Below are 22,116 nucleotides of genomic sequence, written 5' to 3'. Positions count from 1 at the left end.
GGTTGTTTGGCTGGTGGGTATGAACCGGTTTTTGGATCTACTTAACTGTTGTTTTAATTTTTTATTGGCAGTTAAGTCTTTATTATAGCTACATTCAAAACAATGTTGTCATATTAAACATATATCTTTTCTTGTGTTCATGCTAACCAATTAGCTAGATAAACCAACAAAGCCAGTTACTTACGAAAAATCAATCTTTTATAGCCTTAGTTTAGCCTGCATTACCATATGAACTCTGATTGGATGGTTGAGAGAATACTCATGTATATGTAATGATCTGTTAAAGAATATATCTCTTGATATTTTCTCACTAGTTCCTTATGAGGTTGAATATATCTGCAAATTAATAGATACTAATAGCTATTCTGTTTTCTTTTGATGTCATCTAATAATTTATGACTAGTAATTATTCCAATATTGACTATCTTTTTAAATATTACTAATAAGTATTCATTAGATGCTAGTACTTATTTATTGTATACAGTTACTTTTCATTCGATATTAGTACCTATTTAATAGATACTAGTAGTTATTTGTTAGGTATAGTACTTATTTATTAGACAATATCTTAGTAACATTTCTTATCTTACTATAGTCACAACTGTTTTTTTTACTTGTCTTATGTTATGACTAGTCAGAACGACCACAGTAGAGTTCAATTAAAAATCTTACTAGTAATAGTTGATATCTGAATGACAGATCCCCATAGAAGTATGGTATGGCAAAATGTTTTAATGTGTTACTAAAAGGATAGTTAATAGTCACTATCGGAATAAGTAGTAGGCCTATCTAATGAATAATAACTAGTGAATAAGTACTAGTACCAATTTAATAGGCACTAGAATCTACTAATTAATGAGTAGCATACCAGTCTCTAAAAAAAATAAGAACTAGTAGGCCTATCTAATGAATAACTACTAGTATCTTTAAAAAAAGTAGCCAAATATTTAAAGAATAGGCACTAGCCTACAATCGAATATATAAGTATCTGAAAAATAAGTAGCTAGTAGCATGAAAATAGATACTAGAAGGTTTTAAGGATTAAATGTTAAAACTGCTTGCCATAACCGTCTATATTCGTGACATTATTAATAATAATGCGAATGACTGGAGGAATGTAGCCTATAGCTTGTGCGCATGCGCGTCAAGGCGAAAGCCCCTCATCCGAAATATCTGATGTCATCTTGCCGGCAATATTTTCCTCTCTGTCTGTATTTTCAATTCCAGTCATATTCCATTCCTTTACAAATAGCGTGTGCAATTGGTGAAGGGTGTAGTGGACTGTGTGTGTCGTTTGTTTCTGTTTGAACCCACATCATGCATCTCCATGGAGCAGCAGCAGCTGATCTAGACGGCTTGTTTTGTTGAATGAAGGTGGACGCTTAGGACACAACAGGTTATTAGCGTTTTTAAAGGAGATAAAAACGATGTCTGCGAGAGAAAGACTGAAAGAGAAGATGATAAAAGAGAGCGTGACACTGCTGCCATGCTTTTATTTCGTGGAGGTAAGTGACTATCTGTTTACATTTGCACGTTTGATTTGACAGGTGACAACTTAGGATATCAGAATAAGATGACAATTCCATAAGGATAAAAATTCAGCCTATATGTTACAGTCTGAATCGATAAATGTAAAATGTAAATGTATGACTAGCAGTAGTGATAAATTAAACCTGAGGAGATTTTATTGCCCATGATGCTCTTATATATCATGAATGGACTTCCCATTCAGGTTTAAAGTATCAACTTCGTGTCAGATGTTTCTGCTAAATGTCTTTGGAGAAATAAAACAAATGTTTGAGTTCATATTGTAATTATCCAAAAGAAGAAAAAAAAATTGTTATCCATTGAATGTCATTGCTGTAGGAGAAACAATCGAGCTTTTTAGACGTTTTATACTTTTTATACATGTTCGTGTTTTATACACGAAAATTATATATTTTTTGTTGCTGGTGTTGACATAAAGTAACAAATTAAGTAATAATAAATTAAATTAAATATATATTTGATATACAATTTTAAATCATTTTTAAATTCAATATAATATTGAGTCATTTATTTTAAAAGTTTATTTTTCTTCATAGCTGTTTGAATCTTTGACTGTTTCTGGCTTTTTGAAAGTCACAGTTGAAACATCAAACTCAATGCTAAGGATTTATTCTACTGCCCGATTGGGCCAGTGGTTCAAATGTTTACTAGCCCTGCCGAAGGTAGGCTAGTAAAGTAGGCTAATAAATAAATAAAATAGGCCTAGTTATTGTCTTCATTGTTTTTTTCTTTGTCCTTTGTTGCTTGATTTACATTAAAACAATGACAGGTTTATTAGGCTGCTGTCACTTTAAGAGCTGCACCCAATATACTGTTACACATGCATTTTTTCCTCAACTTTTTATATTCACTTAAGATACAACAGACTATGTTTACTATGACACTTGCATTTTTGTAAGTAATTCTGTGTGAAAATGTCCGTTCAAGTGCAAGGAGACGTGAAAGAGAGCTCAATTCAGCATTCACTCACTGTCTGAGAAGCGGCTTTTAGGCGGGCGCTTCGGATGGGTGCACACCATACTGTCTATGGTGCACACACAAAACTCCTCACACCATTGAATTGAGTCCTCTTCCATGTTTTCTTGCATTTTAATATTTAAATTGTCCAAGATTAAAAACACGTGCAAACTGACAGTTGCGTCAACCGTCCCGAGCAATGTTTACGCTGGTCTTGGGCCATCGGGCAGTCCTTATTGTCGAGCCCTGTAGTATTTCCTTTTGATTGCATTTAATAAGCACAGTGTGCAAACAAAAATTAATCTCACTAGCTTTATTATTATTCGCATTAAATTAAAATATCAGTGGGGGTTGTAGAAACAAATGATGGACACTGATTTTTGGATTTTTATAAGAAGCTCTTTGCTTTCACGTTGCACCCAGGCTTTTTATTGAGCATTGTTCATTTCGGTAGATATTTTCCTTGTAAGATATCATATAGTTTGATTTGTACGAGTAACTAGCATAGAGTGATGTCAGCACTGGGATGCTGTGCTTCTGTCAGCTCTTCTTCTTAGATGTTCGCCCCAGGAGGTGCTGCTCTGCTCTCCATACATCATGAAGTGGTTAGTGGAATATATGTAGGTCAGTGTGACATAAAGAATTGAGGCGGTGCAGCTTTCACACCGCACATGCATACACAAAACACGTGATCTAGTACTTAAGAGGAAGATCTAAGCATGCACTCATACATTATGCAGGGTTGTGCTGAATCTGACATTTTCATTCATTTATTCATTCCTCCATTTGCTGTTTTTCTGTGAGGTTTGCAATAGTCTTTGTAAATACCAAGGTCTAGAAGATCAGGATTATCATATTTGAAGGTTTTAAGCAGAAACAGCTGGATTTTGTGCTTGTCAAGATCTCATTGAAGTTTCCTCAGGTCACAGAAACCTCCCTGACCCAAGCACATTTCCTCAGCAATACTCTTATCGTAACCGGTCCTTCACCAAGCGAACACCATCTGTACCTGCTGTGATGGTGCCTGTCCCACATGGATCTGAAAACAGCCTCTAAGAAACTCTATCCTCCCCAATTACAGCAATCAATTATTAAGACCTCAGTGTCACCTCTTCTCTTCATTTGGGATCATTTTAAAACCAACATGAAATGCATTCACAACCCATTATTCTTCCATAACATGATTGGAAATGGATTTTCAATCAGAAAAAAATGTGAAGGATTTTATTTGATCTATTTTTTCGCTTATACTGTATCTGTAATCACCTTAATTATTACACATATGAGCAAGTATGTTTGCAAAATCAGCCAGTTTATTTTGTGGCAGATTGTTTTGTCGTATTTACCATGGTATGCCAGTTATTAAAAGCCCTTCATTAAATTTCTTTACAGTAGAGTGCTCGAGGTCAGTTTGCGGGCATTTTATTTGCAGATGGTTACAGCAAGCAGCTGCCGTTCTGTGCTGATTCTGCAGAGGTGACCCATATTTTCTACCAAAGCACTGGCACTTGGGACAAACCGTAGGAGATTTACAGTCCAGCCGACCATAAACACAAACGTGATATGGCACCCATCAAAAGCCTACTTCTTAAATTACAGTAGATTTTAAGTTTTACATAATTGTTCTTACTGAGCCTTCTCCCATCAGAGCACATTGCGCATTTCGGAAGGAGGGGCTTCATAGAGACAGAAACTAAACGGAGCGTTACTGACAGACTGGGAAGAGAGGTGCTGCAACAATGTAAAATATGTGAAAATTTAGATTTATTGTTGAACATTCAAGCATGAAAATCTGTTCTAGTAGAGTCCAAAAACAAAATCAACACTCATTTGCATTAAGATTTAACATAAACAAACCAACAAACTTAATTTGATGCATATTTAGCAGTCATACATTACATAAATCAAACAGGTAATATTTATGCACTTATATGCACTCAAACATGGCATAGTTTATTATAACTTGTATTATAACTATATCATTGTGAAAACAATTCAATTTATTTTAAAAAGTATGAACATGGTTAAAATATGGCTAGCTGTGGAACAAAAAATCTGAGTGTAAGCCATACCAATTCACCCCCAGTACCAATCAAATCATATTTTCACCATGTGTAACTATACGAGTTCCTAATTTCTATTTAATGTAAGTGTGACTCCATATAGTTTTACTGCAATTCTGTGAATCTGTCACCATATGTCTGTTTTATTACTGACCTGAACTCATTAAATGGCTTTCATACTGTATACCTAGGATATTATGTATTTTGTAAGTACTGCCCAATCTGGGTTTATTTTGCAATAATGACAGGCAGACAGTATGTACATTTCCATAGGGACATGTTATGTGGTGTAATGTAATACCTTGAAAATGTTTGTTGAAGAGCTATGTGATGTTTTCTCGTCTCTAACAGCTTCCTCTCCTGGTCTCATCTGTGGTCAGTGTGTATTTCCTGGAGTGGACGGACATTTTCAAACCGGTCCGCTGGGGTTTCAGCTGCCACGACCGCAGTCTGAGTCTGCCTTATATCGAACCCACGCATGAGGTTATTCCATTCCTCATGCTCCTCAGCCTCGCTTTCGCAGCTCCTGCTATTACGGTCAGTCTAACCCTGTAGTGCTACATACACACACATACATGTACTGCAAGATGCCCTCATGCCTCTGGATACTGTACATTGGATGATGTCAGAGAGATAGGATTTGTTACCTGCATAGAGGTAAAAATGTGTCTTGATTCAGGCACTTTGTGTTTCAGCCAAGCCGGACATGACTGGAACAACATTCTATTCAAACAATCATAGCACTAACGCTAGTCTCGCAGTGCCAGAGCTATAGGCTATCGGCATAGAGTCTAGTCTACTCTGCATCTTATTCTAGCCAAGAAATGCTCACTTAGACAGAGACGGTCAGAATAACATAAAGCACACAAGCAGTTTGGTCAGTGGACTATTTTTTTGTTACTCTATGCACTTTTCTATTCATTTTATATGTATTAAATATATTAATAATAAGAATAAATGTTTCTTGAGCAGCAATTCAGCATATTATTGTCACATTCATGTTTAGTTTCTGTCTTGTTAATTTTTGTCATTGCCTGATTTGCATTATGACCAGTACACATTATACGCTTTTGGGATGTCCCAGACAAAAGATGACCAATCATGGCGATTTCTGTGGTCGTGGCTCCTAAACGGTGGTTCTACGTCATACAGTGAGAGAGGTTCAAAGACGGCTGTTGTCACGGTGTTTTGTCCAAAGATTTCATGCGATTATACTTTTCTGACCGTGTCAGAAGTTTAGCATGATCATCTCAGTGTTTGCTGTTACGACCTACGTCTACTGACTAGCCAATAAAAACGCAACATGAAATGGCGTATTGATCAACGCGACACAACGCTAAAACTTAAAAATTCTTACCTCAAGCTCCATTTGCAAAATTGGCATGACAAGTTGTTGTTTTTTCCCTAGCATTGACCATATTCTCCTCTTTCGCTTCCTCTTCCTTTTTTTCAGCGCACATAAAAACCATAATTGCCAAAGTGAGATTCATCTTGCTCTACCAAATTTCATTCTTCTATACTAACTTGCATCATAGCGTACGATTCAATAGGTGTCATCATTGTACAGTCTACATACATGTCGTACCCAAGTTTATTAGATCCATGTCGTATAGTGTGATTTGTAATTATCTTATAGGATTGCTAAAATTGTACAGTCTGTAGCAGACATTAGTTCTAGTTCATTCATTAGTTGCAATAGTCCTGATTAGTTCACTCCTGTTCCTTTGATCTTTCTTGGGTTATGCTGCTCAGCCAAACCATGACAGTTGATTTCTGAAGGATCATGTGACACTGAAGACTGGCGTAATGATGCTGAAAATTCAGCTTTGCCATCACTGGAATAAACTGCATTTTGCAGAATCACTGATCAGGATTTCAGATTATGTCACAGCCTGGCAGACAACTAAGCTAAAAGCGGAAAATACAGCTATGCTCATAAATATGTATTTGACTTGCTGCTAAATGCGTCAAAAACTTTTAATATCTTTTCCAAACTAAACTGAAAACTCAATGACAGGAAAGTTGTTCCAGGACCAACTAGGATGTGGATGCAGGAGCATGTCCTACTTGAGTGAATTTATAGTTTGCCTGTGGTCTATTATCACAGCTAACACACACCAACTGGCCTCCCCTTCAGAGCCTTATCTGACACAGTACAGAAAAGAAAGCTTGTGCACGAATATAGCTCAAATACACAATGAGATTTTCCTCACGCTACTCCGTGAGCAATGAGCTGTCAGATAGCATCTTTCTCTCCTCAACTCTATGACACCTTCAGTACATCAGTACACTGCCAGAACGTCTGCCAGCCCTCTGAGGATGCCCTGATGACACAGTGAATTTGCTGTTCTCTTCTTCTAGCTAGAAAGGAGTCCTCAGGTTAACTGCTAGTATTTGAGGAGATGAGTGCGGTTTCGCAGCCGGCTTTACTGTGGATTTTTTGGTAGTTTGGTTGTTCACTCGTACTGAAAATCGGATTATTTCACACGCAAATTCATGTTGAGTTTTTGGGGCAGATTGCTGTTGTTTCGGAAATGCAGGATGGTTAGTTTCACAAACGCTAATGGACACTTGGCGCTAATGAGTTGGTTGTGGTTCTCATCTCTCTGATCCTCTGAACTTATTTGTAGATAATAGTTACTCTAGTTAGTGGCAAATTAAAGAATGAAACATAGACTGAGATCATTTTCACACTTGGTAAATTTTCTAAATACACCACAGGCATTTTTTTATATTAAGGTCAAACATTTATCAAGCATGTCATTAGGGCTGGGCAAAAAAATCGATTTTTCGATTAATCGTTTTTAAAATGTGGTCGATTCAAAATCGATTCTCAAACGCCACGAATCGATTTTTTTCCATATTTATCTATTACCAAAAAGCCAGTATTAGTTTTCCTCCACTGTTCATAGGCTTGCAAACTCCATTTTATAGCTAATGCTGTGAGATTTTATGTTTGTTTTATCTTCATAAAATAACATATCATCATAAAATAACCTCAACTAGTGCTGCACAATCAATTATATCGCAATCGCGATGTCAAGCCTACGCAATTATATGACGTGAATGTCCTGAGTGTGACACACAGAAAGACTCGCGCTGATATCATGCGTGCGCACAAGACAGCCCCCCAGAATACAGTTCTCTTTCACACTTGAACTAACAATAACACACACAATTATGCGAAAATGTCTTTTTGTCGAGTATCTTCATAACATAGGAGCAGTCGTGAATGAGGCGCGTGTGAGATCCGCGTCTCTGTCAGCAGCAGCGGTTGGTCTTAAAGGGACAGTACACAGTAGCCACTAATTATCTCTGTCCTTAAAGTTAATCAAAGAACAAAGGGAACAGATAAAAACACTCACTGCTCTTGACTAAAGAACTTTTGTAACTTTAATAAGGATTAGTCTATATATACTTTATAATTAATGCATCGCAGACTGTTTGATAACTTTATTCAATTTCTGTATATGTCCTAGACAGGAAGGGCACAGATAAATATATGCAAGTTTTTTTTTTAATGTGTGGATTGTTAACCTGTTTGATCAAGGCATGCGACTGTTCTGACTTGTCCAATTTTCAGCATCAATTTTTCATCTTGCATCAAAATCCTGTCTATTCATTGTATGCATTTGAAATACAGAGTTGTTTTAATGTACCCAGGTGTACCTAAAATAAAAAGTTTAATATACAGATTTGTAGCTCTTAATTTCTTTTTAATTAACCACTTGTAAACTTATGTTTTTTGTTTTTTTTTTTTGTTTTTTTTTTATAAATATAGGATTTGTATTAAATATATATTCATTGAGTGGAATCGAAATCAAATTTAGAATCGAAATCGAATCGAGAATCGAAATCGAATCGAATTGAGAGCTTGTGAATCGAAATCGAATCGAATTGTAAAATCAGAATCGATACCCAGCCCTACATGTCATCAATTTTTTTTTACATTTCTTAAGATGATTTTTTATCTTCAGGCAAAAACATGATTAGATTGAATATATCATATTAACATGAATCAAAAGCAATCAAACATTATACAAAAATCTCCAGTAAAATAACATCTAAATATGCCCAGAAGGTAATTGTATTGTCTTCCTTAGGAGAAATAAAAATGCACACATTAGTTGACATTCAACAACAGTATAGAGCTATAATATTAATGCGGATGAATAATCTGGCCTTGGGAGACAATGAAAAATGTTCATACTGAAACCTCTGACATTCTTTAGCAGACTTTGCAAATATGAGCACGGTTTGAGACTTTGTTCTCTTTTGAATGCACAGAGAAGACATGTAAAATGAATGGATGTTTTTCAGGACAAAAACTGTTGCAAAAAAGTGATTTTTCATTCCTACTGTACAGGAAAGAGAAACAGAAAGCACTGACTGAACGACTAAAATGACTAGCATTACAAAGACACCCGATGTACTTTTCTCTGCAGCATGTGGCCACCATGCTAGCTATTTTAGGTAATTAAATAATTTAGTTTGAGTAGCAAGCAGAGAGCTCCGATCACATTTTCATCTTATCTCAAAAAGTTCTACTGCATAAAAATGCATAGCAAAGTCTGTCTAAAAACTCATTTTAGCTGTCCAATAATGACAGTCATTAAAAATGACCCGCTCCATCCTTTCCTTAGCGCATTCTGGGTCTAAAATCTGTTTACCTACATAGGCCTGATTTAGCATCAGGCAGGAAGTGACTGCAGGCATTGAGATGTCCTGTTGTTTCTCCAGGTGTCATGACACAATATCAGTGTCTGAGAGCCGAGTTGGTCAGATGGGTTGGGACGGTGGGATCTGCATGCTTCCTGGGATCCGATTCAGGTCACGGTGTGGCACATGGACAAGCCAATGTTTAGATCGTATACTTAGCACCTCCCCCACTAGGCTGGAGCGTAGAGCACAGCCGATATCAATCCCACTGGGATTTAAACTCCTCAACTGGTGACATATGCAATATAGAATAGAAGATTGCTAGCTGTTATTGAGCTAAAGATTTTATTTTTTTTTTTATAAAATCAATTATTTCTAACAATACATTCTTTAAAAATACACATTTAATAATGTATTATATTGTATAAATATATAGTCTTGTATATAGTTCACTTCAGCACTTTACAGCCCTAATGTTTGTGCAGAAGTCAGTGGGTGGGTGATTTTCAGAAGACAGGGAGGTGAAATGACGGGGACAGATCTGGAGCAGATTACGGATGGATGTGCCTTTGATGCACAGTGACAGCCCTGCTTAAGATGGGCATTAATACATAAGTGTGCAATGATCAAAATGGCCGCCCTCTCAACCCATGAGAGCTGATTGCATTATGGCTCATCAAAACTGTGCATTTACAAGTAGACAAGGACATTATGGCTGTTCTGTTTAGAGGCATCTGTTTAGAGGCTTCACTTCAGAGCTTCTGGATTTGGTGTCATGGTAAAAAGAACCCCCTGAAGAGTTAGCGTGAGAACGTTGAATGCAATCTGAGAGGAGAGATATCCACCGTTCTGAACATTTGATCCACTCCCACCTCTGTCTTGGTGTGTTGCGTGTCCACAGATCATGATCGGAGAGGGGATTCTGTTCTGCTGTCTGTCGCGAACGCAGTGCGGAGGTGGAGCTGAAGCCGATATCAATGCGGCCGGCTGCAACTTTAACTCTTTCGTCCGGCGAGGTGTCAGGTTTGTGGGTAGGTCACATTTCTAGCAGATAATATTCTTTCAATCCTGATTAGTCTTTATTCTGTGAAAGGACCACATGGAATGATACATTTGAATGAATTAAAAAAAACTGTTTTCTTCAGCTGAGCTCAAAAGAAGAAATTCTGAACAATGTTCACGCGGCTACCAGTTACGCATTAAATGCACACGGAAAAAACGTATGTATCTCTCAGAACATGCATCTAAATATTCCTTATATCAGTGGACATATCGGTATCGACTGATGTTAACGTTATCAGTAGAATAAGCTGATTTATTATAGCCAAATGATCATGGAATCCCACATTATTTGTAGTTGATAAACGTGAAGACTCCACACAAAACAGACTGATATGTAAGGGATAAATGTAAATCCAGCCGGTTGTTTTCTCGGTCTTGCATCAGCCTGAAGGGGTTTATTCTGAGATAACAACCAGCTAGATGTACATTATCCCGCATATTACACGGCTACTTGTCAAGTCAAGTTTATTTATATAGCGCTTTTCACAATACAAATTGTATCAAAGCAGCTTCACAGTATTAAATTAAAATAATACATCAATGTTTGTTTCTAGTGGAAAACGTCCACGTTTGGTAATGCTGATCAATAGTATTGCTGATTGATTAATTAAATTAAATATCCCCAACTGAGCAAGCCAAAGGCAACAGTGGCAAGGAACCGAAAAAACTCCATTTGGTCACCTGAAAAAAAAAAAAAACATAAACTTGCCACATAAGTAAATAATTAGACACGAAATATTTATCTGAGTTGAAATATTTTATTAGGTCTTTAAACTAAAAGCTTCCGCGGAGAGAGCAGTTGCTAGCGCGGCAAGTTCAAACTAGACAGACATTTAAGAGATACGGTATCCAGTCATACCACTTATTACACAGCATTTTGCCACATACAGTGCTATGCATAAGTTTAGACACCCATACTAAAGTTGACTAAAAAGAGGAATAAAAAATCATCTTTTGGAAACTGAACTTAATGCCTTAATTTAAAAAATTTGGAAAAATCCAACTTTTAAGGACGCCAATTTTCTTTGTGAATGAATAATGTATCGTAAATAAACAAATGTTCTTCCTTAAAATATAGGGTGCATAAGTTTGGACACCCCTATGTTAAATTCCCATAGAGGCAGGCAGATTTTTATTTTTAAAGGCCAGTTACTTCATGGAGCCAGGATACTATGCATCCTGATAAAGTTCCCTTGGCCTTTGGAATTAAAATAGCCCCACTTCACCATACCTAGAGATTGGCATGGTTTTATTTCAGTTAGCCTAATAGCTAGTTTGATTTGCATTGAGAGATGATCTTATGGAAAATACTCCATGCCAATCTCTAGGTATGGTGAAGGCTATGTGATGATGTGGGGCTATTTTAATTCCAAAGGCCAATGGAACTTTATCAGGATGCATAGTATCCTAAAAAATAAATAAAATAAAATACTTAAAAATAAAAATCTGCCTGCCTCTATGGGAATTTAACATAGGGGTGTCCAAACTTATGCACCCTGTATTTTAAGGAAGAACATTTATTTATTTACGATACATTATTCATTCACAAAGAAAATTGGTGTCCTTAAAGGTTGGATTTTTCCTAATTTTTTAAATTAAGGCATTAAGTTCAATTTCCAAAAGATGATTTTTTATTCCTCTTTTTAGTCAACTTTAGCATGGGTGTCTAAACTTATGCATAGCACTGTAAATAATTATGGAGATAAGAGATATTGATTTCAGATTAAACTGTTTTAAAATCACACCTGTTTTTATCTAATAACCCAACAGTGTACAAAACAATAGACACAAAATGGCGAGTCCACGATACTGGATGGCATAATTAAATAACCCGGATGAGCCTGCGTTATCTGTTTTCAGCTGTTGATATCTGGGAATAACATGACGCTGGATGGCGCGATTGACCAAATCAGAATCAAGTATTCCCCAGAGCTGTGTAATAAATTAAATCATCCAATATACTTGTTATCAACTTAAAGTTATCAATAAATATCAGTAATAATCAGATATCGGTGCATTAAAGTTCTTTTTCTTTTCAGGCGTTCACGTGTTTGGCTTATGTGCCACTGCTTTGATTACCGACATCATCCAGTTGTCGACGGGTTACCCCGCCCCTTACTTCCTGACTGTCTGCAAGCCCAACTACACTTACCTCAATACCTCCTGTGAAGAAAGTTTCTTCATCCTGGAGGACATCTGCTCAGGATCTGACGCTGCTGTCATCAACGCCGGCAGGTACAGCTCTGATTCTTGGCAAACGGAGAGAGATCTCTGTTGGATTAACAGTGCCACAGTCATGTGAAACAGATTATTTTAGCACCCGCTGATACAGACGTTGAAGTTGATAAAAAAATCTTCAAGTACTAGTCAAGTGTGGATTCTTGACACTCAGGAATTCATACGAACGATACAGGCACAAGAGCCCATACAGATCAAAGCCAAGCGTCACTGCAGCCTATGAATAGGGGCTGGAGATTAACGGAACAGCTTTTGATGTACTTTTTAATAAGGTTGGTTTTCAAAGGAATGGATGAGGCTGGTGGTGACCATATCTCCACTTGTGTAGATTCGCTAAATAATGAAGTGGGTTATGAATTTCTGAGCATATGTATGCAGACAAATACAAAGATATTGTTTACCCCATTTATAACTGCAAATAGACCTGCTAATAATCAGATGTCTCAGGTTTTGAAAGTATAAATGATATGGAAGTTAATTGCATCCTTTACCCCAGACTTTTTTTTTGTAAAAGATATATAGTATATGCAGTCAAATCAGCTTGTTGTTTCCTGCTTATGTGAACTGTGCTACTGTGAATGTTTATTTATCCTCTAAACAGTCAGAGAAGATGCAGACACACCATTAGGTTCAACAGATTCAGTGCACCATGGGAGTCTCCCAAAGAGCCAATAGCCATGGGCATAAACAGTGTTTCTATAACATTCACATTAGTAATTACTAATCGCACAGACAGAATCTATCTATCTGTCTTTTAGTGCTGTAAAAAGAAGTTTTTTTTTCCTTCATGCTTTTGCAAGAGTTACATTATATGATCACGCTCTTATTCAAGCAAATGATTTTAAACGCTGTCTGTGAATCTCCTGTCTGTGTGACACACACACAGTGTGCAACAGAATTGGGGATTTAAGTTTTTCGGATCACAAACCTGTGATGTTCATCTGTTCTATTTCAGACCAGGTTGTTAAAGACAAGAAGTCTACTATTTGGTATATGTTTAGCTCTACTTTTAGTGAGGATTTTCTTCTCATTTTGATGAGGCTTGTAAGCTGGTCTCTCTTGACTGTCCCTCAAATAAAGATGCTGAACAGTAACTTATTTTATTTAACTCTACCTGTACTGACATTTTAGACTCTATTGCTCCATTTTGGCTGAACCATGGCTAAATAATGATACACGGGCTCTGAGATGAGTATGTCGGCGCGCAGAATGGAAGTGAAAAAAAAAAAGATAACTTGCATGTGTCTTTAGAGATATTACTTACATCCCTAAGAAACTATCAAAGAGCTGTGAAGGAGGCTAAATCAAAGTATTTCTCTGACTTAGCTAGAAATTATCAAAGACCCAAGATTCTATTTCAACAATTAACTTAAGTTATAACTCATTCTATTGATCTGCACTTTGATGACCCAGCCACTGCTTGTGGACACTTTTTAAGGTGCTTTACTAGCAAGATACGTGACATTACACATTATTGTCCCCATAAACTATGATCCTCCTCCTTCATCTTTAATGCCTTTGAAACCATCTCTATAAACACTCTTCATGAACTGGTTATGAAGTTAAAACTAAACACATCTGTAACTGACATTATTCCAGCGCACCTACTTATTCAGGGTTTTGATGTCAATGGGCCTTGCATCCTATCAATAATAAATAATAGTCTTTCTATAGGATTAGAAAAGCATGCTTTTGTTAAACCTGTTGAAAAAAATCAAACCTTGATGTGACCGTTCTCTTGAATTTTAGGCCAATTTACCTTTTATCTAAAAAATCCTTTTTTTTAAATCCTAAAAAAAATGTTAGAGTCAAAGGGAGTCTTTGAATCTTTTCAGTCTGGTTTTTGGAAACATCACAGTACAGAATCTGCTCTTAAGAGTGTCAAATGATATTTGAGTTTTACTTGGTATTACTTTGAGTGCGCCTTTGATATGGTCAATCATGATATTCTTATTTCTCACCTTGAACATTGTGTGGGTATTAAAGGTCATGCATTGAACTGGTTCAAATCTTATTTGAACAATAGAACTTGTTCTGTCTATATACTGTAGATGGATGTTTATCCTCCAAATCACATTTGTCCTGCGGGGTTCCCCAAGGATCTGTTCTTGCACCCATTTTGTTTTCTTTATATATGCTCCCTTTGGGCTAATTTTTAGAAAACACAGAGTATTATTCCATTGTTATGCAGACGACACTCAAATATATGTGCCCATAATAACAATGCTGGTCTATGTGCTTTAACTGCTTGTTTGTCAGACATTAAGGCATGGATGTCCAATGATTTGTAAAATCTCAACGAAAGAAGACTGAGGCAATTGTGTTTGGACCAGCTGTCTCTGGCAGCTTAAATTAATTGTTGGCTTATGTAAAGCCATCGGTTAAAAACTTGGGTGTTGTTTTTTACTCTGCCCTGTCATTTGATAAGCAGGTAAATTCGAGAGTAGTAAATTCGTGCTTTTTCCAGCTAAGACTACTGGCTAAATTAAAAACTTTTTAACCCCTGGTGAGTTCGAGAGATTAACGCATGCATTTATATCTTTTCGTCTAGACTATTGCAATTTAATTTATATAGGTATTAGGCAATCCTATATGAACATTTGTGAACGCTAGACGCCTCACTGGCACACGCAACTATGAGCACATTAAATGAGCCGTCTTGCTCTCTCTACATTGGTTGCTGGTGTGTTTTAGAGTTTAAGATTTTACTCTTTGTTTTTAAGGTCTTAAATGAGCCGGCTTCTTATTTTTCTGAACTTGTGACTGTTAACATATCTGCTAGATGTTTAAGGTCATCAAATCAGAATCTGTTGAAGGTTCCCAGATCACAGTTAAAAAGAATGGGAGACTGGGCTTTTGCCATACGTAAAGAGTTGTGAGAAAGTGGGATGCGTGTCAGATCCACGTGATGTGCGTCAGGTTTTAAAGTGAACGCAGCCTAATAAACCTGCTGCTGTCTGTCATTAAGGATAATCAAAGAACAAAAGAAAAAGAGAAAATCACTCACTGCACTTTACTGAATAACTTTTGTAGTTTTAATAAGAATTCATCTATATTTAATTTATAATTTATGCAGTGAAGACTGTGAAGTGTTTGATAACTTTATTCAATTTCTCTATTTATCCTACCTGTTAGACCTACCTGATAATCGTAAAGCACTGTTTACAAGGTTGCATGGGTCAAAAACCAACAAAAACAATAACTTTTTGTGCATTTTGACAGGGCAAGTAAATAAAAATCTGAACCGGTCTGACTGGGCCAATAGAAAAAAATGAGCCCCTATATTTATTTATTTATTTATAATTACACTGTAATGCTGAATGGCTATAATGGATAAAATTAAGGGGAAAAAATCGATTTCATTGAGACATCAGTCGCAGTATTGGTATATAGAACACCAATTACATAATGAGAAGAGAACTGTTGTTAGATTTTCACCTCTTGAAAAAACAAAACTTTGGGGAAGAGGATGCACTTAAAATCAATCAAACGCCCGAGCAACTGCATAGCAATACACTAAAAACCACCTCTAACGCAATGTGTAGAAATGTTTCAAATGTGTCTGCTGTATTCTTGTTTCAAACTCTTTTGATCTCAGAACTGATCGGAATTGCTTTCATTTATTTTAGAAAATCCTTCCCGTCACAGCATGCAACACTGGCATCCTTTGCTGCCGTGTATGTCTCGGTGAGTAAAAGTCAGTCATTTAGAAGTATTCAGGCACTTTCAATTCACCGTGCTGCTAGACTAACAGATAAAAAAGCTGCACTCATGTCACCTTCTGTGAAAAACTGAACCTGATGTGTGGATAAAAGGACTACAGCTCTCTACTGTAATTTGTGCTGCAACATCCAGATGCCTACATGCAGTTTACTGGACCTTGTCTAAGTAGCAAAATGGAGTGTTAACCCCCTTGAGTCGTGTGTTTTTAATGTGTTTGCATGTAATTGTCCATTCGAGGGTAGGAATACAACAATTTGCGTCTTTACATGTTCAACAAAATGCTGTTAAATAGCAAAAATCTCATTCTCATTTTTCACAAAAAAAAAAAAACAACAACATGAACCATATGCACATTATATGTTGACAGAATGCCAATAAAGGCATTTACATTTGCATAAAAAATAAGTTGGCTAATTTAGATGTCAAAGAATGTTTTTACATGCACAATCTTACCCCAAATTTGCATAAAGAGCTTAAAATTTGTTTGGCCATGTAAATAGTGTACTTGTCAGTTAAAGGTCTTAAAGTTTTTTTTGCCCATTGCTCTGCATGCAAACACCTTTACTGGTGTTCTGGTAGGTCATTCAGTGTGTTATTCAATTATTCATTATCTCTTTTTAAGTTTTAACATCAAAACCAGAGAAAAACTTTTGAAAATAATCCATATAGCTCTCTCAAGCTCAAGGTCATTTGTGACCCTGGACCACAAAACCAGTCTTATGGGTAATTTTTTTTAAACTGAGATTTATACATCATATGAAAGCTGAATAAATAAGCTTTCAATTGATGTATGGTTTGTTAGGATAGGACAATATTTGGTGGAAATGCAACTATCTGAAAATCTGGAATCTGAGAGTGCAAAACATCTAAATATTGAGAAAAACGCCTTTAAATTTGTCCATTTCTGTTGCCGATTTTGTTGCATCCACTCACAGAAATACATTTTTGATATATTTAAGGTAGGGAATTTACAAAATATCTTCATGGATCATGATATTTACTTAATATCCTAATGATTTTTGGCATAAATCAAAAATCGATAATTTTGATCCATACAATGTTTTGTTGGCTATTGCCACAAATATATCCGTGCGACTTGTGACTGGTTTTGTGGTCCAGGGTCACATTTGATTCATTACATAAAACAAAGAATCACCTGTTATTTATATTGAGCAGTTTCGCTTAAACCCTTATGAATTTCCTTGACAAGAGCACAGTTTAAGCTGTTTGAATGAACTTACACATTGTCGTCTTAAATGGATAGTTCACCCAAAAATGAAGGTTCTGAACAACTTGAGGTTGATTAACTCATGACAGAATTTGTATTTTTGGGTGAACTATCCCTTTAAGTACAGTCAGTCTATTAATCTTGAGTCAATGGATGCTGACTCGTTTCTCTGGGAATTTGTACCAACCAACTCAGAACTCTAGGGTCTTCCCAGTCACAAAATACTCAAATGATTAAAATGCGCTTCATTGGTGTAGAGATAATGTGCTCTATGACACACTCAAATCAGCTGATTCATGTTCCCTGTGGTTAATTCATTTTTTCTTAAGTGTTTGAAGATTATTATAATTATCAAAGTGTCTTTAAACATTTTTAATGAAAAGCGTATGGTTCTGGCTCACTACCTGATTCTGCTTCAGCTTGGAAACATCACAGCAAATCTGTCATTGTGATCATCTCTTTCTTGTGCAGATGTACTTCAACAGCACGTTGACGGACTCATCCAAACTGCTGAAGCCTCTTCTGGTCTTCTCCTTTATTATCAGTGCCATCATATGTGGCCTAACCCGTATTATTCAGCACAAGAACCACGCCATTGACGTTTACCTGGGCTTCCTGCTTGGAGGGGGCATCGCTGTTTACCTAGTGAGATGAATATAGGCATTTTATTATATATCTCATAGCATTTTAAATCATCTTCATCTGATAAAAGGTCTTGGTAATCTATTTACTTGCATGTACACAACATTAAAACATAAAAAACATGATTTAGCCAAGTAGGACTTGTTCCTGGATCAGATCTGTGTTGGTTTTGGAACAACATTCCCATCAAACAATCAAAACCAAGCTCTATATTGTAGCTCTTTCTTTCCCCTAAAATGAGTAGGAATCAGATTTGTTTAATTCTCCAAACTCCAGCCTGAGCCTAACCATAAAATCAGACCAGTTAACAGCAAAGTTGTTCCAGGACCAAGAATCCAGGAATATGTCCCACTTGGCAAACCCTTATTTTTAAGAATGTTGGGAAATTCCAATAAAATATTGTGTTTTGTCTGTCCAGGGTTTGTTTGCTGTAGGGAACTTTCAACCGAACAAGGAGAAAAGGACAAGTCAGTTTCACATTCGGGATTCTCATCGAACTATGGCTGACCTGTGCCATCAAGGTCACCACCTCCCTGCCAAGAGCTGCAGTGGCAGTGACGGCCTCTCATCTTCATGCTCCGAGAGCATCCTGCACCGCAATGCCCAACACCACCAGGCAGGACCTCCAAGCAGCCTGAAAAAAACTAGCAGAGATGTGGAGGTCATCAATACTCGCAGCCCTCCACACAAGGAGAACATGGTGACCTTCAACACCTTGCCCAGAGTGCATTCGCCCGCCATGGACGAGTCTGCCTTCCGGAACGCCACCATCCACACGTCCTCGGTAGATTCGAGTCGATCCAAGCAGCTGCTGTTGCAATGGAAGAGTAAGAATGAGAACCATAAACATTCCCTGTATGCCATGGAAGGTGGACCAGGACAGTCTCCTCCAAACAGCATGGATGTCCGCTGCAATTCTGAACCCTCTGCTGTGGGGATCAACGGTGAACATCAGGGGCCTGGAACCCCATATCTAAAAATGGCCACTGGAAGTACAACACTTCCAAGCAACCCCAGCGGAATTGCTGGCGGTGCTCGGATATCCATCCAGTCTCGACCTGGTTCCTCGCAGTTGGTCCACATCCCAGAGGAGACACAGGAGAACATGGGCGGCTTGCCAAACAACTCCCGTGACAAATGGCTGAAAAGCATGGAGAGGACTGTGGAGAAGGGCGGTGAGGTACCGGTGGTTAGGACTAACTCTAATGGCCAGCCGCGCATCATGCAAGTCATTGCGATGTCCAAGCAGCAAGGTCTCCTGCAGGGAAGCTCTCCCAGTTCTGACAGCAGCAGCCACACCAGCTCCACAGCACCGCTCCAGCGCTACAAGAGCCTAACTGAGGAGTCTGGAGGTCAAGGCAGCACTGGAGCCATCATTCGGGTGGAAGCCCATCCGGAGAACGGCCGACCCCTGGTGCATGCGCACTCCACGGATGGAAGTGGCTCCTGGACGTGGAAGTCCCAAAGCAGCTTAAGACAGTCATTTGAGCTAAACGACTTGAATCGGGACTCGGAGAGCTCTGAATCCGTGAGAGATGGGAACAGTTCTACAGACAAAAAGAGCTCTACGGACAGAAAGAAGAATGGCTCAAATGCTCCTAAAGTCGTCGCTGTGCCAACTGTCCCAACTGTCCCTATTGTATCTACAGCAGGCAGTAACCACCATCCCATCCAGACCATTTCCACCATCCGGGTCACTCCCATGGAAATGAATGAATCTGGTTCTGAGAGCCACGACTCCAGCTTGCGTAGAAAAACCAGGATCCTCATCCCTGAAAGAGGAAACAGTCCAGATAATACCAGGAACATTTTTTACAAGGGAACGTCCACCACCCCTGTTTTTAAGGAGTAGTCAGTCATTATCTTGACAAAACAAACAAATGAAGAAACCAGAAGAGGTTGGGTGTTTTTACGTAGACACATTTGCTATGTTTTACACAGTTATGCATGAGATGATTCACTGACTATATATACTTATAAATATATACATGACAGAAAGAAAGAAAAGCACAACATCCAGGTTTTGGTCGTAATTCTGTTTACTTTTGTGGTAATAACATTGTAAACATATGACAGTATATCACATGGAAATGGTCTTACCTTTTATGACACACTGTGAAGATGAAACTGTGACTGTGCCAAGTTTGAACTGCAACACTGTATTCAAGTATTTAACATCACAGATATCTTAAAAGATTTTTCATATAGTCATACTTTCATAAACATCATTCACTTATTCATACAATAACTATGCTAGCTGAAACTCTTATTTTTGTATTCTGTAAATAACTTTTAAACTTGGTGCTGCCCAATTCTAAGAACATTATGTAAAAAAACATGACAAATTAGAAAAAACATATCTTGAAATAGAAAAAAAATACTGTTTTCCAATCTGTGCAGTGCACTCCTCTGAAAACTGTCATTTGAACTTTCTAATGACCATAAGTGCTTAGAATATTCTCTGTAGCAAATGATAGTCATAAAATGACTTGCGCTTCACGTTTACTACTTGCAATACAAATACTTTACATACTCTATGTATCTGTAGGAATTTGTATGTAAAAAGTACGTTTGTGTATATTCAATAGACACAAAGGATAGTGTCCATGCAAGGATAGTGTATGTAACCGTGTCAATGCAAACATAAAAATGAACTGATAAAAAAGAACTACACTTTACATACAAATACCAAGGAATACTAATGAGATTCATTTCTTCCAACTAATGTCTATCTTCCACTCTTTTCTCAACTGTATATTTGCATAACAGAATTAACTGTACTTTTTTTCCCAAAAGATCATTCTGATTGTATGTCAGTTATTTTAAGGTTAGCTGCATTAGTAGCAAGACAATATTCCACAATGATTACTTAACTGTGGTTATACCACTGTGAGTTCCAGCTTTTTAGGCCAAACAGTCATATTAAATGTTTTATACACTTGAGTAGCCCACTAAGAAAAAAAAAATGGCTTTACTGTTCACAAAGTGATTTGCAATGAGCAAATGAGCTCATTAAATCTAGTGTCATCTTAGCTGTTAAAAACTACAGCAGAGACATTTAATTCCATGTTAATTGACTGTGTAACTTTTTATAAACTGTAAATTAATGTGCCAAATGGTATTTTAAAGAGATTCTGTTTTGAAACATTTCTATAGAAGTCTGTATTCTTATAAACCACAAAACTCTTTCAGCACAGCTGTAGCCAATGCATGGTAGTTTGATATTTCACATTTATTTTTTGGTTTCCTTTTTGTAAATGATGCATATGTGTAGCAGCTGCAAGTGTGATTATTTATACTGAATATAAACTACTCGTTGACAATCTTTATAGATAAAGTTATTTTAAATCACACCAGAATACACTGTATGTTATATCTAATTTGTCAAGAGATTGTTTGGATACCTGTTAATGTGCACTAATGATTTTAGAAATGCATTAAGCATGCTGGTAGCAGTGTGTGTGTTTTCCGAGAAACAATGTACTCTGTAGCACTCTGTGTAACTATCATCGACACAGTGACGTGAGATTCAGTTTGGATAGGAATGAATCCAGTCGAACCTGTTACAGTGATGTTACGTGTTAATGTTGCGGCAGCCTGATAAAAATAATGTCAAATTCTGTTAATACACAAACAGTTTGTTTCTAACGTAACATGGTTCTGTTTCCCTCCAGTAACATGGTAGATGAATAAAAACTGTGCTGTATCAGTGTTTGAATAAACATTTGCCATTTAAAACTGCTGAGTCGCTTCAATCATGAATTGGCTCCACCATTTGCAATGGCACTTTCCACAAATAGGGTAAGAAAAAAAGTGAACAAAAAATTAACCTTCATTTAAATATTACATGAGGAGTTTTATTTTCTATTTATTTTATTTGAGGCATGCCATTATTTTTTTATTTTATGTCTGAATATAATTTAAAACCCAATTTGTGTTTTATGCCAACATTGTTTATTGCTGGATACAGTCAAAAACATCAAGACTACTGAAGTA

General features: G+C 37.0%; 1 protein-coding gene across 1 annotated transcript; it reads left to right on the top strand.

Moving 5' to 3' along the window:
- Window positions 1-1,427: 1,427 nt before the first annotated feature.
- Window positions 1,428-21,854, top strand: plppr4b (phospholipid phosphatase related 4b; the record flags this gene model as incomplete). The annotated part of the gene is made up of 7 exons (XM_081352626.1): window positions 1,428-1,505; window positions 4,920-5,105; window positions 10,129-10,258; window positions 12,329-12,524; window positions 16,157-16,214; window positions 17,950-18,123; window positions 18,539-21,854. 7 exons carry the CDS (start codon window positions 1,428-1,430, stop codon window positions 19,970-19,972), a joined length of 2,256 nt encoding a protein of 751 aa, XP_081208752.1. The 3' UTR covers window positions 19,973-21,854.
- Window positions 21,855-22,116: the final 262 nt, after the last annotated feature.

The sequence above is a fragment of the Scardinius erythrophthalmus genome, assembly GCF_964197995.2.
Source record: "Scardinius erythrophthalmus genome assembly, chromosome: 22".
NCBI lineage: Eukaryota > Metazoa > Chordata > Actinopteri > Cypriniformes > Leuciscidae > Scardinius > Scardinius erythrophthalmus.
This window is presented reverse-complemented; position numbering and strand designations above follow the sequence as displayed.